This window comes from Giraffa tippelskirchi, chromosome 2 (assembly GCF_054371585.1).
Source record: "Giraffa tippelskirchi isolate mGirTip1 chromosome 2, T2T-mGirTip1v1.2.pri, whole genome shotgun sequence".
NCBI classification, from domain to species: Eukaryota; Metazoa; Chordata; class Mammalia; order Artiodactyla; family Giraffidae; genus Giraffa; species Giraffa tippelskirchi.
This window is the reverse complement of record NC_137276.1, coordinates 65,923,268-65,942,396: the sequence shown is the minus strand read 5'-3', so window position 1 is coordinate 65,942,396 and position 19,129 is coordinate 65,923,268. Positions and strand designations below refer to the sequence as shown.

General features: G+C 52.6%; 1 protein-coding gene across 15 annotated transcripts in view; it reads left to right on the top strand.

Moving 5' to 3' along the window:
- PALD1 (phosphatase domain containing paladin 1) overlaps positions 1 to 19,129 on the top strand; it is an 85,647-nt gene that overhangs the window by 51,356 nt on the left and 15,162 nt on the right. For 6 of the 15 annotated variants that reach the window (XM_081573870.1, XM_081573866.1, XM_081573869.1 and 3 more), the window contains 11 exons: positions 93 to 244; positions 588 to 687; positions 891 to 983; positions 2,887 to 2,982; positions 3,413 to 3,541; positions 4,018 to 4,134; positions 4,215 to 4,370; positions 4,683 to 4,865; positions 5,984 to 6,124; positions 6,365 to 6,436; positions 10,184 to 10,324. In XM_081573870.1, coding sequence (XP_081429996.1) covers positions 93 to 244; positions 588 to 687; positions 891 to 983; positions 2,887 to 2,982; positions 3,413 to 3,541; positions 4,018 to 4,134; positions 4,215 to 4,370; positions 4,683 to 4,865; positions 5,984 to 6,124; positions 6,365 to 6,436; positions 10,184 to 10,324 — 1,380 coding nt within the window. Of the gene's footprint in view, positions 1 to 92; positions 245 to 587; positions 688 to 890; positions 984 to 2,886; positions 2,983 to 3,412; positions 3,542 to 4,017; positions 4,135 to 4,214; positions 4,371 to 4,682; positions 4,866 to 5,983; positions 6,134 to 6,364; positions 6,437 to 10,183; positions 10,325 to 19,129 lie in introns of all 15 variants that reach the window. The other 9 variants (XM_081573862.1, XM_081573863.1, XM_081573861.1 and 6 more) reach the window with 2 other exon arrangements.

The following is a 19,129-nucleotide window of genomic DNA, read 5'->3' as shown; positions in this document are numbered from 1 at the left end:
GTCATGATGCCCCTCCACCTGCATCCCAACTTGGTCCTCAGCTGAGGGCTTTCTGCTCACACCATTCCCTGCTCTTCATGGTCCTTCCCCAGGAGACCCCCAGCCTGCTGCTGCTCCAAGATGCCCACAGGCCTCCCCCTGCTCTCCTCTTCAGCTGCCAGACGGGCGTGGGCAGGGCCAGCCTGGGCATGGTTCTGGGCACACTCCTCCTGTTTCACCATGATGGGACCGCCTTGAGGCCGGAGTGAGTGGCATGGGAGCTAGTGCCCCAAGGGGCTGCGGGGATGGGGGAAGCAGGGGCGGGCCGCCCCAGGATGCTGAGGACACATCAGAAACCCAGAGCTACAGCTGGATATTGGGCATTGGCAGTTCCTTTCCTGGTTTGCACAGACTTCCCTGGGTGATCTGGAGAAAGTCACTTGACCTTTCTGGGCCTCGGTTTCCCCAGTGGGGCAAAGACCTCTTGTTTCTCCTACCTGATTTGGAAGGGAAACTTGAGAGTGTAGCCCAGTGCAGTCCAGGTGAATGGGAGGGTGTTGACGGTGGCCTCCAGGAGTGCTGATTGTGCTGTTGTCCCTGCCTGTCAGGGCTGCCCCTGTGAAGACCAAGCCACTGTCCATGGAACAGCTTGAGGTGGTCCAGAACTTTCTCCACACGGTGCCTGAGGGGAGGAGGATGGTGGAGGAGGTGAGCGAGGGAACTGGGCGAAGAGCTGGGGGTGGGGTGGTGGGGGAGCACTCGGTGTCCTTGCTGGGGAGCTCTCCTCCCCTGCTCTCCCTTCCTGACCAGTCATTCTCTTTGCCCCTCTCTTCTGCCTCCTGCCATCTTTCCTTGGCCCTGCTCCTTCCTTGCCTGTGTCCCCTCTCCCCTGCCCTGGTCCCTGGCACCAGGTGGACAGAGCCATCGCCGCCTGTGCAGAGTTGCACGACCTGAAGGAAGTAGTCCTGGGAAACCAGCGGGAGCTGGAAGGCAGCCGGGCCCAGGTGAGGCGCGGAGAGCTGCTGCTTTCACTGGAGCTCGGCAGCCTCGTTGGGTGAGGCCTGTTGACTGGCCCCTTTCAGCCTGGCTTTTCCTGATTGCTGCTGCTGCTTCCACGAGTAGAGAGCAGTTTTCAGAGGAAGGGGAGATGGGGAGCTGGGCCTGTAGGAAGAGAGGAAGTTTACTTTCCCTGATTGGGACCCCTTGCTGCAGAATAAACAGGATGGAAGAAGGGGCTGCTGGCGAGGAGCTGGAGGCCTCTGACTGCAGATGCTTTCCAGGCTGCTCCGGGCCCCCCCTGCAGATGAAACACTTGCTGTTTCGTTGGGAAGGCTGGGGTTAGGTCCAGCCCATCTTCTAGAAGAGCAATGCGCTCTGGGCTGTCTCAGCAGGCCCGTCCCCGTGCTCTGGAGAGAGGAGGCTGGCTTGACAGCATTTGCACACAGCTCATGGAAAGAATCTAAAGCCCACAGAGCCTTTTTCTTCTTTAATGCTTAAAGAAATATCTTTTAAAAGCAATATTATGGAAAATTGAGAAATTAGAGAAGAAGTAAAACTGCCCATCATCCAAGCACAGCTACTATGAACATTTTGGGCTGGCTTCCTTCAGTTTCCATATTTCTGATGTTCTTCTGTAGCTTGTCCAGGGCACGTTTGCCTCCTGTTTGTTTCATGTAACCCTGTCTTTTCCGTGTCATACCTGCTTGTCGTCGTTGAGATTTATTGCTGTGGAACCAAAGCCATTGTGAGGCTTAGCCTTCCTTGGCCTGTAGGTTAGGAGCAGGGCTCTGGCCTGATTACCAGGCTTCCGCTTCTGGCTCGGCCACCTACAGGCATGTGGGCCTGGCCAACCTCCTTCTCTGCTCCGTGCCTCAGTTTCCCCACATATAAAATGGGGCCACTAACAGTAACTACTCCATAGGGTTGTTGTGAGTTAGGTGAGCTCACGCCATAAAGTCTCAGAAGGGAGCCCGACAGAGCAGCTGTTCCTGGGCATAGGCATCCCCTGATGTGATGTACAGGCCCCTTCCTGTTGCACAGTGGGGTCACCAGTGTACCTACTTTGCATTGAACTGCTTCATGCAAACGAGGCTTTTTTGTATTTAGGATTTTTCCCCTTATAAGGTCTGGATTAGGACTTGATAGACTACGGTCCACAGGCCAAATCCAGCCCACCACCTGTTTTGGTAAATAAGTTTTGTTGACATGAGGTCTCGCCCATCCATTTACGTACAGTCTACGGTGGTTGTGTGCTGCCTTGGCAGCTTCGAGCTGTCACAACACGGATCTGGTAGCCTGCAAGCCTAGAATATTTACTGTCTGGACTTTTATAGAAATAAAAGTTTGCTGACCTCAGGCCTAGATTCCCAGAGGTGGGATTAAACTTCATCCAAGGGCATGGCCTCTTTTTTCCGGCCTATACGAATCTCACTTGCCCTCCAGAAGGTGGTGCTGACCCAGCAGGAGAAGCCTGAGATCCACAGGTGAAGAGAAGGACCTTGGAATTCTCTGTGACAGCTGCCCTGCCCAGTGGATGCTGGGGCGGAGAGGGTCACAGCTCTTAGGCGGGGCTTTTGGCTCAGGGAAGGGTGTTTATACACTTGATGCTTCAGCACGGATTGCGTGGGTGGCACTGGGACCCAGCCTGTCTCTGGGCACAGCCCCACCGAGAACTGGAATGCTTGGTCCAGCTCTGGTCACCAGCTGCCCTCCCTGAACACGGATAAACCACAGTAAATGGGATAGAGTTAGATGCTTGCAGGAACTTCCAACCTGGCAAAACAGTGTTATGAAGAGCAGGATGGATTGCCCTCTGGGAATTTCTGAGGCTTAACTTCCAGGGATGCGGTTGGGTGGCCTGAGCTGCCCCATGTTTACCGCTGGCCCTTCCGGGTCCCTCCCTCTCAGGGAAGCAGCAGCCAGCACGGTGTCCAGCAGAGGGCGCTTCAGAGCCTGGAGCGGTACTTGTACCTGATCCTGTTTAACTACTATCTCCACGAGCAGGTGGGGCTGGGAGCTGAGCGGACACACGCCCCCTTATCCTGGGGCCCCTCCAGTCTCCCCACTCGGTGACTGGTATGGGGTCGGCGGGGACCTCTGTGGAGCTTGGGAGGGGAGTGGGGACGTTTGTTGCTTTCAGAGGAAGGTGGGAATGGGGGAAGTAAGGAGAGACCCAGATAGACAGTCCCTGAGCAGGTCAGCCAAGGAGAGGCCCCATCTCTCTTTCCTCTGGATCCATCTCTCTATCCTTAGCCAGGGCATCTGGGCCTGGAGGGATCTCTCTCTGGACATCCTGTTCCTCTCTCCCCACCCTCTTGTCCCTGCTCTGGACTGTGATGGGTGTCTCCTGGGTCCCCCACCACGAGGTAGGCAGGAAGAGTTTGGGATGGCCCCGTGCCCCTGAACTCCCGTCTCTCTCTGCCTCGGGCTGCAGTACCCGCTGGCTTTTGCCCTCAGTTTCAGCCGCTGGCTGTGTGTCCATCCTGAACTATACCGCCTGCCTGTGACACTAAGCTCAGTGGGGCCTGTGGCCCCCAGGGACCTCATCGCCATGGACTCCCTGGTGAGTGTACCTGACGGACTGGGGAAGTGGGAGTGGTTGTGGGCTGGCCCTGGGGTTGGTTACACCCCTGATTCCGGTGGGGTTGGGCTAACCATTGCCCTCAGTGATGATGGGTGATGGGATCTGCCTGTGAACAAAATGGGACCATTCTCAGGCCCTAAGAAGTGCTTGCAGCTCTGGTTACTGTTCTGGTTACTGCTGTTCGTTCTCAAACCCAAGTGCTCTGGGCAGGGAGTGAGGAAAACTTTCTGGTAGCTTTGCCGCCAGTGTCTCATCTTTGAGTCTCAGCGTCCTTACTCGGAGAGTGGGCACCGTTGTTCTTGTCTATGCCGGGGTGGTTATAAGGCTCCAAGCGTGCAAAAGTGCTTTGTAAACTGTCAAGTGCTGGTCTTATCCCCCATCCTCCATGCCCACCTGGGGCCAGGCTCTGAACCTCAGTGGCTGCTGTGGGTCCCAGGCTTGCTGCTTCCCGACAGGGGGCAGATGACCTCGTCTCCCCAGACGCACTCAGCACCATCAGAGAGATGGACGTGGCCAACTTCCGTCGGGTGCCCCGTTTGCCCATCTACGGCATGGCCCAGCCCAGTGCCAAGGTGACCACCCTGGGGGGCACACTTGTGGGGAAGGGGAAAGGTGACTGAGCCCTTTCACTGATGGCCTTCCTGTCCTCCAGGCCCTGGGCAGTATCCTGGCCTACCTGACTGACTCCAAGAGGAAACTGCAGAAGGTCGTGTGGGTCAACCTGAGGGAGGAGGCTGTGCTGGAGTGTGATGGGCGAACCCACAGTCTGCGGCGGCCCGGGCCCCCCATGGCCCCCGACCAGCTGGAGGTGAGGCCCTCCTGCCTTGTACGCACCCCTACGTTGGAGGCCTTCTGGGAAGCTGGCCTGAAAAGGTCTTCAGAAGCTTGTACGCTCCTGTTGTACAGTTGCAGAAAACAGGCCCCGAGAGGAGTGTCTCAGGGAGTGACTGATTCAAGACTGTCATGCTAGCCCCATGTCTGGTTGTAAACCTGGAGGCTCGAGAAGCGGCAGTGATAGGCCCAAAAGCCAGGACTGTCCTGGCCGTAGCCGGCTCTGGTCTTTCAGGGCTGGCCTGGGGGTTGCCTTGTGGCCTGAGTCCTCTCTGCCACCCTCCCATAGAACCTGGAGACCCAGCTGAAGGCCCACCTGACCAGGCCTCCCCCAGATGCAGAGGGCCCTCGGACCCACAGGTTCCAGATGTGCCTCACCATGCAGGAGGTCTTCAGTCGGCACCGCGGGGCCTGCCCCGGCCTCACCTACCACCGCATCCCCGTGCCAGACTTCTGCGCCCCTCGCGAGGAGGTGAGAGGACCAAGCAGCTGAGGCCTCTGGAGAGGGGAGGGAGACCCTATCTCCCTCTGGCCTGGGTCTTGGCTGTGGGCACAGCTCCCCAGAGGGACTAAGAGCTTGTTCTGCACGGTTTCAGAGTGGCCTCCGTGGTTTATTCACATGCCTTCCAGGCTTTGCATTCATGTGTATGCGTGCACACGTGTATGTGTGTGTTTCATGTGATATAAGTGCGGGGTGGGTGAGTATGTCTGTGCTGTTGGTGGAGTCTGTGTGGCTGTGGAGTGTGTGTGTATGTGTATGTGGTGAGTCTGTGTCTACCGCGGCTGTGAGGTACTGCTTGTCTTTACTAGGGGCCGTGGAGAGAGCATGTTTTGGGGAGTGCTGTGAGGTGGTGAGTGTATGGAGTCTGTGGAGGGGGCTGCTGCAGAATTCTTTGTGTGATGGAGAGCATTTGTGTCTGCGTGTGTTATCTATAGGTTTGTGCATGTGTATGTCTTGTGTAGTCTGTGTCTCTAAGGTTTGTGTGGAGTGTGTGCCTGGCATGTATTGTGTGGGGGTTACTGTGTGCCTGTGTGATGTGTCGGTTGTTTGGGTGGCGAGTCTGTGTCTGCACACTGCCTGTTGTATGCCTGGTGGGATGAGTGGCGATGGGCTTGTGTGTTGCCCTCTCACTTGCTCTGTGGTCTGGTTGCCTGTAGTTTGTTGCCCCCTAGTGGTCTTGTGCTGCAGTGCTTGGCTGAGGTCCAAATTGCCCTGTAGCTGGGACCTGGGTTGGGTCCACCTCAGGTGGGCAGTAGGGCTGGGGGTCCACATGTAGCCTGGGGGCACAGCACATGGGAATATGTATGTTCTCCCTGGCGGGTGGTAGCACCTGGAGCCTCAGGTGTGTGCTTGTGTGTGCTGACATGTCCAATGCCAGGTTATCTGGGGGTATGGCTTGTGTGTACAAGGTCTTGTGTGTACCTCAGTGAGCTGTGTGTGTGTATACCAGGTTATGAGCCTGGCACAACCAGGCACTGGATAGGCACTCCCAGGGCAGCTGGCGGGGTTGCCATTGGGAGGGACAGGCCGCCTTGGGAATCTGTGCAGCCGGAGCGCCTACTGACTCCGACCTCGGTTTCCCTATGCAGGATTTTGACCGGCTGCTGGGGGCCCTGCAGGCTGCCCTTGCCAAGGACCCGGGTACTGGCTTCGTGTTCAGCTGCCTCAGCGGCCAGGGCCGAACCACGACCGCCATGGTGGTGGCTGTGCTTGCCTTCTGGCACATCAGAGTATGTGAGGTCAGGGGTCTGCCCAGGCAGGCAGCCAGTTGGTCCCTGGGGACCCCAGCGAAGGCAGGAGGGTCTGTGGGGCTGAGCTGGTGCCTGGTGTGATCCCAGAGGCCCCTCCCATTAGCCCTGGGCAGACGACATGTGGGCTGGCAGACCCCCAGCATGGGCCCTGGGCACGGGGTTGGGGGAGGGTGCAGTCTGGTCGCTGGGCTCCCAGTCCCAGCGGCTGTGCTCCCTCAGGGCTTCCCCGAGGTCGGCGAGGAAGAGCTCGTGAGTGTGCCTGATGCCAAGTTCACCAAGGGCGAGTTTGAGGTGAGTATGCCCCCTAGCGTCCCCAGGGGACACCTTGGGGAGGAGAGAGGGTGAGTCTCCCTGGCAGGTCTGGAGGGATGTTCAAAACTCCTCCCAAGGCCATCACCTTCTTCCACCTCCTTGTATCTGTACTTCCCTGTCTCCGTTTCACAGATGAGCAAACCAGGGCACAGGGTAGCTTGGCTCTGGGCCCTGGCAGATGGCTGTGAGAAGTGGGGGCTGGACCCCTCCCCATTCTTCCTGGCCCTGCTGCTGGGTGGCTGTGTGCCCTGGGGAGACCCCTGGCCACTATCTTGTCTGGGTAACATTCACGACCACCTCACAGGCACCGGGGACGCAGCTGTGGCTGGTGACCTTGTGCAGGGCCATGCTCCACCCCACGCCCATTTCAGTTCAGGGTTCTGGATGGACCGCACTCACCTTGCACACTGAGCCACCCGTGTACTGTGCCCCGCCATGTGCCATCTTCCCTGACACCCTGCTGGTAGGTGGCAATGTCCCCCCCCGTCTTACAGACGGGGCACGTGGAACTCAAGAGTTGGCTTGGGGCTGCCCGGTGTCAGCGCTGTGCTCAGCTCCTGCCTGCCTGGCCAGCCTCGCCGGTGCCCCTCTCCTGCCCTGCCCCTCCCTGCTGTCCTGACACCCGGGCCTCCGCGCAGCTCCTCAAGCTCACCAAGCGCCTTCAGCCTCTGGCCTTTGCATATGCTTTTCCCTTGCCCTCGACCACTTCTCTCTTCTTTCTCCTGGCTGATTCACAGATTCTTTTCCTTTTATTTTTTTATTGTGGTAAAATATACATAACATAGAATCTGTCTTCTTAACCATTTTTCAGTGTTTGGTTCTCTGGCGTTAAGTACGTTCACGTTATTGTATGGCCTTCACCACCATCTCCAGAACTTTTTCCTCAGGCCAAATTCACCATACCCCCTAACTCCCCATCATCCCTCCTCTAGCCCCTGGGAGCCACCATTCTACTTTCTCTCTCCATGAATTTGACTATTTTATGTACTTTCTATAAGGAGAATCATGCAGCTTTTGTCCTTTTGTGACTCGCTTACTTCACTCGACATAATATCTTCAAAGTTCATTCATATTGTAGCATGTGTCACGATTTCCTTTTTTTAAAAGGCTGCATAACGTTCCATTATAAGTACTGACCATGTTTCATTTATCCATTTTATCTGTCTGTGGAGACCTAGGTTGTCCTCTCCTTTTGGTTATTGTGAGTAACACTGCTGTGAGCGTGGGTGTACACATATCTGTTTGAGTCTCTGCTTTCAATTCCAGAAGAGGAATTGCTGAATCAATTGGTAACTCACTGCTCAAGTTTTGAGGAACTGCCATATTATTTTCCATAGCAACTGCACCATATACAGTCCCACCAGCAAAGTACAAGGGTTCCAGTTCCTCCACATTCTTTCCAACACTTGTTGTTTTCTGTGTGTTTTTTTTTAATAGCCTTCCCAGTAGGTGTGAAGTGATACTTCACTGTAGTGTTGATTTGTATTTCTCCAATGACTAGTGATGTCGAACATTGTTTCATTTGTTTTAAGGCCGTTTGTTTATCTTCTTCAGAGAAATGTCTATTCAAGGGTTAGGTGCCCTGACTCCTCCCAGTTGATGCAGGCAGCCAAGCTCATCACCCTAGAACCACATCAGAGATGGGGTGGGACCAGAGCACAGCCAGGAAGTCAGCCTCTGAATCTGTGTTCTAAAGTTACATCCTGTGACCCAAGGATACTCTATACCACATCCTCACCCATCTCTAGCATCCTCATGTCTAGACCAGCTTCCTCTGTGATTAATTCAGGTCTGTCAAGCCCACAGTCCAGTGGGGAGCATTTAATAGAGTATGAAGAGGGCTGAAATAGACATTAGTGCTGAGGGCTGAGGGTATAGCTTGGGGGAGTCCAGGAGGGCTTCATGGAGAAGGTGACATTTGAGTGCATTTTTAGAAGGACAAATGAGTCTGCCTGGGGCTGTGGGGAGGAAAGGTAGTATGCAGAGAGGATCAAGTGTGCAGAGGAGGGAGTCTGGAAAGGGCAGGAGCTGTGGGAGGCTGCAGTTGGCCAGAATGGAAGGGTTTGAGGTGGGGGTCACTGATTGTGAGGACCTTGGAGGGCCGTACTGTGTGTTTGATCTTAACCTTGAGGCCAGCCAGGAAGTAGGGGAGGTCAGGATCAGAGTCTTATGCTGGAGTGCCAGTATGTGGAGGAAGGCATGCATGGAGAGGGAAAGCTGGAGCCTAAGTGAGGATGGGCCTGCCCAGTGAACAGGAGCCCAGTCCCCATTGGTCAGTCTTGGGGACCATTAGTGGTGGGGCAGAGAGGGAAGACAACAGGATGACCTTGGGTTTCCTGCTGGAGCTGGTGACAGCCAAGGAGAGGAAGGGGAGGAGAGGCTGAGTTTGATGCCTTGCATTTGAAAAAGCTGCAGCCTTCTGCTGGGGAGCTGCCCCTGGGTCACGCTGGGGGCCTGCCTGTGGTCCATACTCCTCTCCAGTGAGGTGTCCCAGCCAGAGCTCGGAATCCAGGCGTGGATTAGCCCAGGGTCCTCCCAGGTGATGAGTCCTCTCCTCCCACTGGGCTGTAGCTCCACCCTTGCCGGTGTGCTAGCTCAGGGCCAGTTCCTCTGAGAAACACAAGGGTGAGGGAGACCTACCTCCCCACCCCAACCACCACCGTGATCCTGCTAGGACGCAGCTGTGGAAATGGGTCAGATTGAGAGAAGAGCTGAAGAGCTGACTTAGTCAGGGTTTTGGTCTTTTGTTCATTTAGCATCATCCCACGGAATGCCTCTTAGAGAGAAAATCTATTGCTCTTGGGGGTCAGGGAGCTTCTCATCTGGTGGGGAGTGGATGTGAACAAGTTAAGCACGTGGGTGCATGTGATGAGTAGGTGGCGGTCGACTTCGGGGCTCTGAAAGGACTATGTGGGCTTTTGGGATGGGTAGACTGAGAGGGCTCCAGGAAGGCATTGGACCCCTAGGAGGAGTAGGCGGAGTTCTGAGTGAGGCTGGGAAGCAGGTGGGGTCAGACACTGGGTGACCTTGTAGACATGGGGAAACTTTCGGGTTTTATGTTGAGTGTAAAGGAGCCAGGAAGAGATTGAAGTTACCCAAATAGGAAGCGCTCACATTTATAATTTTGTAAGGCCTCTCTGGCTACCAGTGAGGGGGAGGAGGCGGGGCTGCTGCAGTGGGTTGGGGGTGCTGGAGGCGTGGATCGCTGCTGGCACAGGGTGTGGGGGTGCAGGGTAGACTGAGTCAGAGCCAAATCCACAGCAAGTGACTGGGAGGGTAGCTGGGAGGAGCCGTGCACTGCAGAGTGACCTTAACTGGCCTCAGTGTCCTCAGGTAAAGGGAACGCTGTCCACACTGGGGTTCCCAGAGCCGGGTGTCCCCGAAGTGCCTGCAGGGTGGAAGGAGAGCCAGCGGAGCCCACGTGAGGCTTATCATACACCCACTGCTCACCCCGCCAGCTCCAGTTACATGACAACTATCCGTTTTATGTATTAGAGTCCTAGATAAGGCTCCATTTGAAGCAAGGTTCCTACTGCTTGAAAAAATAAGCCCCTCGGGAGCCCTGGCCTCTGAGATATCCAGAAATGCCCTTATGTCCCGTCCCTGTCCGAGAACTAAGGGGCTGTTAGGGCCAGCGTGGCCCTTAGTGTGGGCGAGCCTGTTGCTAGCGCTGGAGGCCCCCCCCCCCCGGTTTTCTTTCGGCTCATCCTTTGCCTCTGGCCCCAGGTGGTGATGAAGGTGGTGCAGCTGCTGCCTGACGGGCACCGGGTGAAGAGGGAGGTGGATGCAGCTCTGGACACAGTCAGTGAGACCATGACGCCTATGCACTACCATCTGCGGGAGATCATCATTTGCACCTACCGCCAGGTGAGCCCCGGCCCACGTGCCGTCCCCGCGTGCACAGCCCAGGAGGGGGCTGACCTGGGTGTGAGATGGCTAGGGCGTCCCACAGAACCCTCATGGGCTCTCAGTCCCTTCTCCACCTCCTGGAAGTCAAGGTAATCCCTGACATAAAAGCACGCCCAGCCCTGACTTGCCCTGGCTGGGTTCTGCAGTGCTTGGTGGGGTGTGTGCAGGGATGAGGTTCAGAGGATTTGGCAGCTGCTGTGGCCCTGGAACGCGCCAAGGATGTGACTGGTCAGAAGGAACACTCTGTCCGCGATCCCTGTGGTGCCAGGCATTCACCCTCCAGTTTCTGGGCCACGGGAGGCCCTGGGGGTCCTGGGCAGGAGGCAGGTGGGTGGATGGGTCCTGGGGAGTGGCTGTTTAATATCCGGCAGGAAAGCCATCCAGTGTTTTCACAGCTGATGCTGCCTGAGGGACTGAGCATTCAGTTATACACATCAGAAGTTTTCTATAAAAGTCCAGATTTCATATAAAAATTCAGAGTTTTAGCTGATCTAGAAAAAACAAGCCCTCCAGTCAGCCGTGGTCCCAGGCACTCTGTCGCACGTGGCCCGGCTGGTGCAGTTACATAACCCACGGGGGCTACCCTGGCCGTCAGACTCGGGGGCCTCTGGTCTCTCTGTGGAGCATACTGACGTGTCTAATTCTGTTCCTCTCTGACCCAGTGAACTTGATTGTCTGCTGGGCAGAGGAGGGTGCTGGCGTGGGAGGGGACAGTTGTGAAGGAAGCAGAAGCTTTGAGAAGACTGTGCCCCAAGTGAGTGAGCCACCCCCCTGGGTACCGACTTGCGGTGGGCCAGCAGTCCCCAAGAAGGGGTGGCTCTGAGCCAGCCCTGTGCTTAGCCTGCACTGGGCATGCGTTGTGAATGGCTGATCCAGGCCAACCTTTGCTCAGGGTCACAGGTCAGACCACGGTTGGGGGAAAGGGTGTTTGGGTGGAGGCAGGCCATCTGGGGTCAGGTTATGCCCAGGGTCAGCGGTCAGTTGGAAGGGATACCAAATTTGGGGTGGGGAAAGTGGTTAAGGAGTTTCAGACTTTGCTGAGCTCTGAAAGATGGCCTAGTTTTCCCCACGGCCGGCAGCTCCCTGTGGGTCTTCCTCATGGCGGTCTCTTGTACTGCCACCAGGTGGCAGCAGTGAACCGAGAGCCCGAGCTCCTCCTGCTCAGGAGACGTTGAAAGAGCAGAGAACCAAGCTTCTACTTCTCTCTGTAGCTAGAGGCCTGAGTAGTAGGAAAGGAATGCCTAGCTCTGCTTCAAAGTACCGTAGGTCCCCTCCCGACGCTGACCACACTCAGTCAAAGTACCCCTCTTCACAGCCTCTTCCTTCTGGCCCTGGAGCTCTTGGCTGCCTTCAGGCAATCCAGGGGTCCCCCCACCCCACCAAAGCTGATAGACCCTCCCCTCCTCTGAGCTCTGCAGTCATGGATGTGCACTGTGGGGCACACAGTGGGTGCAGCAGGGGTCATCGGGAAGGAGGTGGGCATGAGCCTTGGAGAGAGAGGAGAGGTCCCACAGAGCAGGCCTTGAACCGTGCTGATGTAATGAGAGCAGGGGAGGTTGCTTCAGATGGGAGGTACTGCATGGTCAAAGGCCAGGAGCTGGAAAAGTGCAGAGAGAGTTCAGAGATGGTGAAGGTGCTTCGGTGCCCACAAACACAGTTGTGTTGGAAATTGTCAGAGATGAAATTGGATGGGTAAGCTGGGTCTGCTCTGTTGGCAGTGGGAGGGAAGGGCAGTGTGGCTGGAACTAAGTGCAGTAGATGCTCTGGCTGCCTTTGGAGTTTGGGGTGTTTTAATGGAAACAGAACCAGCAGAGGACTCTCGTTCCCTCCCCATAATATCTGGCCACTTACCCCTATTCCAAAGGCCAGGATGGTGCCAACCTCTGCTGTGGGAAGAGGGGAACCCCTGAACCCCATCCCTGGTGTTGGTGACTGGGGGATAAGGGTCTGGGACAGAAGCAGGGTACAGAGTCATTCCCCAATGTGGCCACCAGGTGGCCCTAGTGAGCTGCGCGTGGGCTAAACTCTAAAAAGAGCTGAAGAGCTGAGGGGCCTGAGACACCCTCCAATTCAATTCTTCTCACCCTGGCTGTACAACAGATTCACCTGGGAGCTTTAAAACAGGCCATGCCTGAGCTCAATCCCCAGAGAGTCTGACTCAGTTGGTCTACTAGGGATGGGGATGGCCAGGGCATGGATCTTTTCCTAAAATAACTTAGGTAATTGCAAAGAGCAGTTAAGGTTGAGCACTACATACTCTAAGCCAGGGCCCCCAACTTTAGGAGGTTCCGGAGTACCTGGAGGATGTTAGATGCACGTTGCTGGGCCCAGCTTGACCTTTTGCTTCTGTAGGTCCGGGTGTCTAGCAAGCTTCTAGATGCTGCTGCTACTCCTGGGCGGGGGCCACACAGAGGGTCTAACATGTCATGTCTTGCCCTCTTGCTCTCTCCTTTGCTTTTTTTTTAATATATATATTTTATTGAAGTATATTTAACTTAAAATGTTTCAGGTGCATAGCAAGGTGATTCAGTTATACATGTACATATATATTATTTTTCAGATTATTTTCCATTACAGGTTATTATAAAATATTGGCTGTAGTTTCCTTGCTCTCTCCTTTTCATAACAGTTTTTTTTGAGGTGTAACTCATACACCACACAGATCACTTATTTAAAGTGCGCAAGTCAATGGTGTTTAGTGTATTCACAGGGTTGTATAATCATCATCACCACAATCAAGTTTAGAGTATTTTCATCGCCCTAAAAAGAAACTTCCCATACCCATTAGTTATCATTCCCCCATCCCCTCCATTCCCCCAGCCCTAAGCAACCATCAGTCTGCTTTCTATCTCTGGGGATTTGCCTATTCTGGACATTTCATATACTTGGGGTTATACAATATTTAGTCCTTTGTGACTGGCTTCTTTCACTGAGTATAGTATTTCTGAGGTTTATTCAAACTGTAGCATGTATCAGTATTTCACTCCTTTTTATGACTAAACCCTCTTCTTGTTGTATGGATAGATCCCATTTTGTCTATCTCTTTATTAGTTGATGGACATTGACCGTTTCTGCTTTCTGGCTATTATGAATATAAAGCTGCTATGACATGTATTTGTGGGGACGTCTTTTGTAGGAGTGGAATTGCTGAGTCATATTATAACTTTAGGTTTAATCTTTTGGGGAAACTGCCAGACTGTTTTCCAAAGTGGCTGCGCCATTTTATATTCCCATTTGCAGTATGTGAAGGTTCCAGTTTACTGCATCCTCACTATTGGAGGATGGCCTTTTTTTTAAATTAAAAAAAATTATTTATTTATTTGGCCGTACTGCATGGCTTGTGGATTCTTGGTCCCCGATCAGGGACTGAACCCACACATTCTGCAGTAAAAACATGAAGTCCTAACCACTGGACTACCAGGAAATTCCCTGGAAATTGTCCTTTTTGAGTCTAGCCACCCATGATAGCTGTGGTCCAGATGATTAGGTGGCTTCTTACCTGGTCACTGAGGACTTTTGTGGGTGAAATGGGACCTGAAGTCCTTGCCTCCTATATGGGAGACGGTGTGTCTCTCTGCCCCTCTAGGAGGCATTGACTGGGTGCTCTGGCAGAGTGTGGAGTGATGGGTTTCCCTAACGTTCCTGAGTGGGGGTCAAGCAGATCCAAGAGGAAGGGGAGGTGGGGTGCTCTTGCTGACAGAGTCAGCTGGGAAGAGGCAGGGAATCAGTTTGGGGAGTATTGCCATCTTAACAATAGTCACTCTTCTAACCCATGAAAATGAGGTATTTTCCATTTACTTAGGTGTTCTTTAATTTCTTATATGATGTCTTATAGCTTCCAGAGTGTAAGTTTTGTACTTATTTTGCTAATTTTATTCCTAGGTGTGTTGTTATTTTTATGCTATTATAAATGGAATTGGTTTCTTAATTTCATTTTTTAGTTTGTTCATTGCTACTGTATAGAAATATAACTGGTATTTATATATGGATCTTCTATTTTGCAATCTTGTAGAACTCATTTATTAGTTTTAATGCTTTTTATTAGTGAATTTCTTTGAATTTTATGTATACAAGATCATGTCATCAGCAAACAGAGATATATACTTTTGTCTTTCCAATCTACATGCCTTTTATTTAATTTTCCCTGGCAAGGTCTTCGTGTACAGTGTTGACTAGAAGTGGCAAGAACAGACATCTTTGTCTTCTTCCTGATCTTAAGAGGAAAGTTTTCTGTCTTTCACTATTAAGTATGATGTCAGCTATGGGTTTTTCACAGATGTCCTTTGTCAGACTGAAGAAGTTCCTCTGCATTCTTAGTTTATTGAGTGTATTTTTTAATGAAGAGGTGTTAAATTTTATCAAATGCCTTTTCTCTTTCCATTGAGATGATTCTTTGGCTTTTGCCTTTATTCTGTTGGTGGAGTGTATTATTGGAATTGATTTTTGATTGTTAAACCAAGCTTGCATCTGTGGTATAAATCCTTCTTGGTCATGGTGTATGATCTTCTTTCTGTATCGCTGCATTTGGTTTGTTGAGGATTTTTGCATCAAATTCATAAAAGCTACTGATCTGTAGTTTTCTTTTTCTATGATGTGTTTGTGTGGTTTGGCATCAGGGTGACCCTGGCCTCATACAATGTTGTGTGTGTGTGTGTTAGTTGCTTAGTCATGTCCGACTCTTTGCGACTCCATGGACTGTAGCCTACCCGTCTCCTCAGTCTGTGGAATTCTCCAGACAAGAAAACTGGAGTGGGTTGCCATTTCTTTCTCCAGGGGATCTTCCTGACCCAGTGACGGAACCCACATTTCCCGCATTGCAGGCAGATTCTTTACCATCTGAGCCACGAGGGAAGCTACCCATACAATGTTACCCTCTTACTTTTACAGATGGGGATACAGAAGCCTAGAGAGGGAGAGAGGGTATCCCAAGTGCGTTAGTCAGCTTGGGCTGGCATACCAGAATCCCACAGACTGCATGGCGTAACCAAAAGAAATTTCCTGTCTCACGGTTCTGGCGGCTGGCAAGTTCAAGACCAAGATTCTGGCTGATTGAGTTTCTAGTGAGGGCTCTCATCCTGGTTTCCATACAGCTGCCTTCTCACTGTGTCCTCACATGGCCTGCGTGCGTGCGTGCGTGTGTGTGTTTGTGTGTATGTACAGAGATGGGGGAAGGCAGGAGGCTCTCTGGTCTCCTTTCTTATAAGGACGCTAATCTCAGAGGCCATCTAATCATAGACTCCCAGAAGTGCTGTTATAGAACAAAGACAGGACCTGAAGACCTTATTCCTTATTTCACACATCAGTTTAAACAAAGGGAAGGACCTTTCAAGGGTTGCCGGTATGTGCTATTGTTAAATGTGTTCATTTTAAAGGAAGAAAGGAAGGAAAGGAGCAAAAATGAAAAAACCCAAGTACTATCTAACATGGTTGGTGTTTTATAAAAGAAAGGTTATTTTAATACCAGAAAAGTAGAGTGAGTGTTCTCAGAATAGAGGACAGGCCTTGAAGAGATTTGTATGTCTAAATGCCTGTGGACTTGGGAAACTGGTCATGAACCTAGATTTGGGACTTGCAGCTTTTGGCAATGAGGCCGCTGTTTACTTGGAAAGGCAGCATGCCTCCTCCAGGATCACCCTGAAACTGCCCTGGCCTGACTGGACCCAGAGTCCCTGTCCTGCCTGGGAGCAGGGTGACCTCAGCTGTCCCAGTGGCTTCCAGACTTGAAGGAGCATCTGGCCTCCTGCGTGTGTGTGTGTGTGTGTGTGTGTGTGTGCGCGCGTGCGTGCATGCACCCTGGAATGGACTTAATTATGATCGTCAATCCCTGTGTGGATGGGAAGGAAGCAAGTTAGATTGTCCTGGGTGGACTGGTGAAAGGAATGAGGATGTGGGAGCTGGAGGGAGCTGGATTCTGACAGGGCCACCTTCATCTTCTCTAGCCACCTGTGTCCCTCACCTGCCATACTGGACTGTTGCTGCTTCCTGGTAGGGCGTGTGTGGGAATGGCAAGGGGACTGGAAGCACAGGGCTTGGCTGGTACAAAGTAAATGCTCCAGAAAGGGAGCCCCAAGGATCTTTGTGGGGCAGCATATCCTGTGATGTTCTTCCTAGTTTTAAACCTCCTGAACAGACTCTCAAATTTTAGTGCCAAGGGGACTTAGAGAGCATCTGATCCCCCTGTTTACAGATGAATAGCAGAGTGGGATGCCCAGGGTCCCACATGAATTATCATAAGCAGAGCAGAGGTGAGAGGCAAAGACCCTCACTCCCAACCCTGAGCCCCTCCCCTGATGCCCTTGACCCCAGGTCTTGGTCCTTGTTGCCTGGTGGGCTTTGGGGGGGCTTGCTGAGGCTCCAGAAGGCAGCTGCTCCCTCTCCCCTTTCTGGCAGCTGTGTCTCACTCCTGGTACGTGGCTGTGTATTTAGACCCCTGCCCTCCGGTTTCAATCCGGAAACCCCGAGGTGCTCTGCCATGGAGACTGCGGTTGTCTGCTCAGAGCAGGCTAGAATGCTGCGTGTATACACTTGTTTGCCCAGTTAGAGCTCCAGAACCTCTGCCTGGCAAAGGGTGTACCACCTACATCAGCTCTCCACTTGCCTGGGAACATTCCAGGTCCAGTCCACACTCTGCTCACCTCAAGGTTTCCTCCCAGGAGCCCACCGCCTTGGGATTCTGAAACCCTCTGCAGCACATGGCTCCTTGGCTTCCTGCCCTGCACCCCAGAACCCCCAAACGGTGCATTTCCCTTCCTTGCCAGGTCCAACAGTCAGCTTACACCCTAATCACAAGCAAGTAAGAAAACAACTCGTGGAACTTGGTGAGGGCACTTCTGCCAGCAGTAAAACCATTTCAGGGCCCTCGGTGGAGACAAGCGGGAGGATGTGGAGGTCGCTGCTCTGTTGAGGGTCAGGAGGGAGGGCTCAGAGTGTGTGTGTCTCTTGTCTGCACAGTGAGGTCACACAACAGTGATGAGGATTGTTTGTTGCTTTTTTTGTGGTTATGGGAACAATATCAGACCATTACCCAGTCTCCCAGGAATGGTTTCAGTTTGCCTTCTCTTTCTAGTCTTTGTGCCTGTGCACATATTTCCTCTAACAGGAGGATCATGATATGTGCCCAGGCTGTCCTGTGTGTTCACCTGGATGATGTTCTTGGATTGAAACATGTCCTCAGTTAGCACATTGCTTACTGAGTGCCTGTCCTGTGTCTGGGGATGGAATAGTGAGTGAAGCTTCACTGAGATTATCTTATAGTAGAATGAGGAGAGGCTCATTAATAAATAGTTGGGGCTCGTGGACTTTTTAGCCTGTCTGTTGAATAGCCTTTATATCCCCATATGTAATGTCGGCATGATACCGTGGTGGAGTGGACATGTCCCAGCATCCCCTGCTCTTCCTGTGGATGTGGCTCATGAGATCGCTTCCTGTTGTTCTCTGAGCAGATGATGGTGCTGTGGATCTCCCAGCGTGTGCTGCTCTTTCACCCACATGGCTTGTTTCTGTAGGCAGATTCTTAGAAGAAGGATTATTGACTGAATTGAAAAGTAGGAACTTATTTTTTGCAATTATTTTGAAAAATTTCAAAGTAGGGAGAATAATTCCTTGAACCCTTGTGTTCCCAGCTTCAGGAATCAAGACCAGTCTTATCTCATCTGAAGCCCTGCCAGTGCCGCCCACCACCCTTTCTGGATTATTTTGAAGCAAGTCCTAGACTGAATATTACTTTCTCTGAAATATTTCAGCATATACATTAGAGAAAGGATCTTTTAAAAAAGACCATCATAATGCCATTATCACACCTAAAACAATAGTGATTTCTTATCCTGCAATACCTAGTCGATGTTAGATTTTCTTACTGGTCTCCCAAGGTCTTTCTGCAGTTGTAGCAGGACCCAAAAGATCCACAGGTGGCATTTATCTGATGAGACCTTAAGTCTCAATGAATATAGAACATTTCCCCGCCTTTCCTCCCCTGAAGTGAATGTGATGAGGTAACCGGTTATCTTCCCGGGCGTCCCATAGTCTAGATCTTGTTGATTGCACCACAGGGTTTGGTTGAGCCTGTGTTGCAGTCCCTGTGCTTTCTTTGTAAACCTAGAGCACTGGCTCGATCAGGTTTGGCTTGGTGTTTGGCCGGCACAGTCGTGGGTGATGCTGTGTGCTGCCGCGGGTCTCTCTTGTGAGCTGGCAGCCTCTGGCGCTCGTCTTCTGGATTCCTTATTTTATTGAGGGTTTGCGAAACGGTGATATCTTGGCACTCTCATTCCCTCTGCATTAATTGATTGCAGTGCTTCCAGAAAGGGACTCCCCCCACATGCTGTGAGGACAGGAAGGCAGGGCCAGTGCTTGCTTTTCCCTAGATTTGCCATCCGCTGGGGAGCTTTGGGAGATGCTTCTCTGAAGCTGAAGGGAGGGACTTGGTGAGCCCTAATGTTCCTGCAGACTTGGATGGCACTGGAGTCTGTGTTGAGAGTCTGGGGCTGACTAGGTGGGGGTGGTCTGAGAGAGGGGAGATGGATGGGAGGCTGGGAGTTGCTGGATGTGGGAGGACCCAGGTCCCTTGTGTCCTTGGCCAACTGGGATGTATCCTTGCCAAGCTGACGGTACATTTTCACATCCGTGGTCTGGCTCAGTCTTCACTGTGTGCCTGTGCCTGACCAAGGCAGCCTGTAACATGACCTCCATTTGAGGAGGGGAGGCACTGGGCTTACCCAAGAACACACAGCTGGTAGATGATGGCGGGAGGAGGGCGAGACCCCAGCC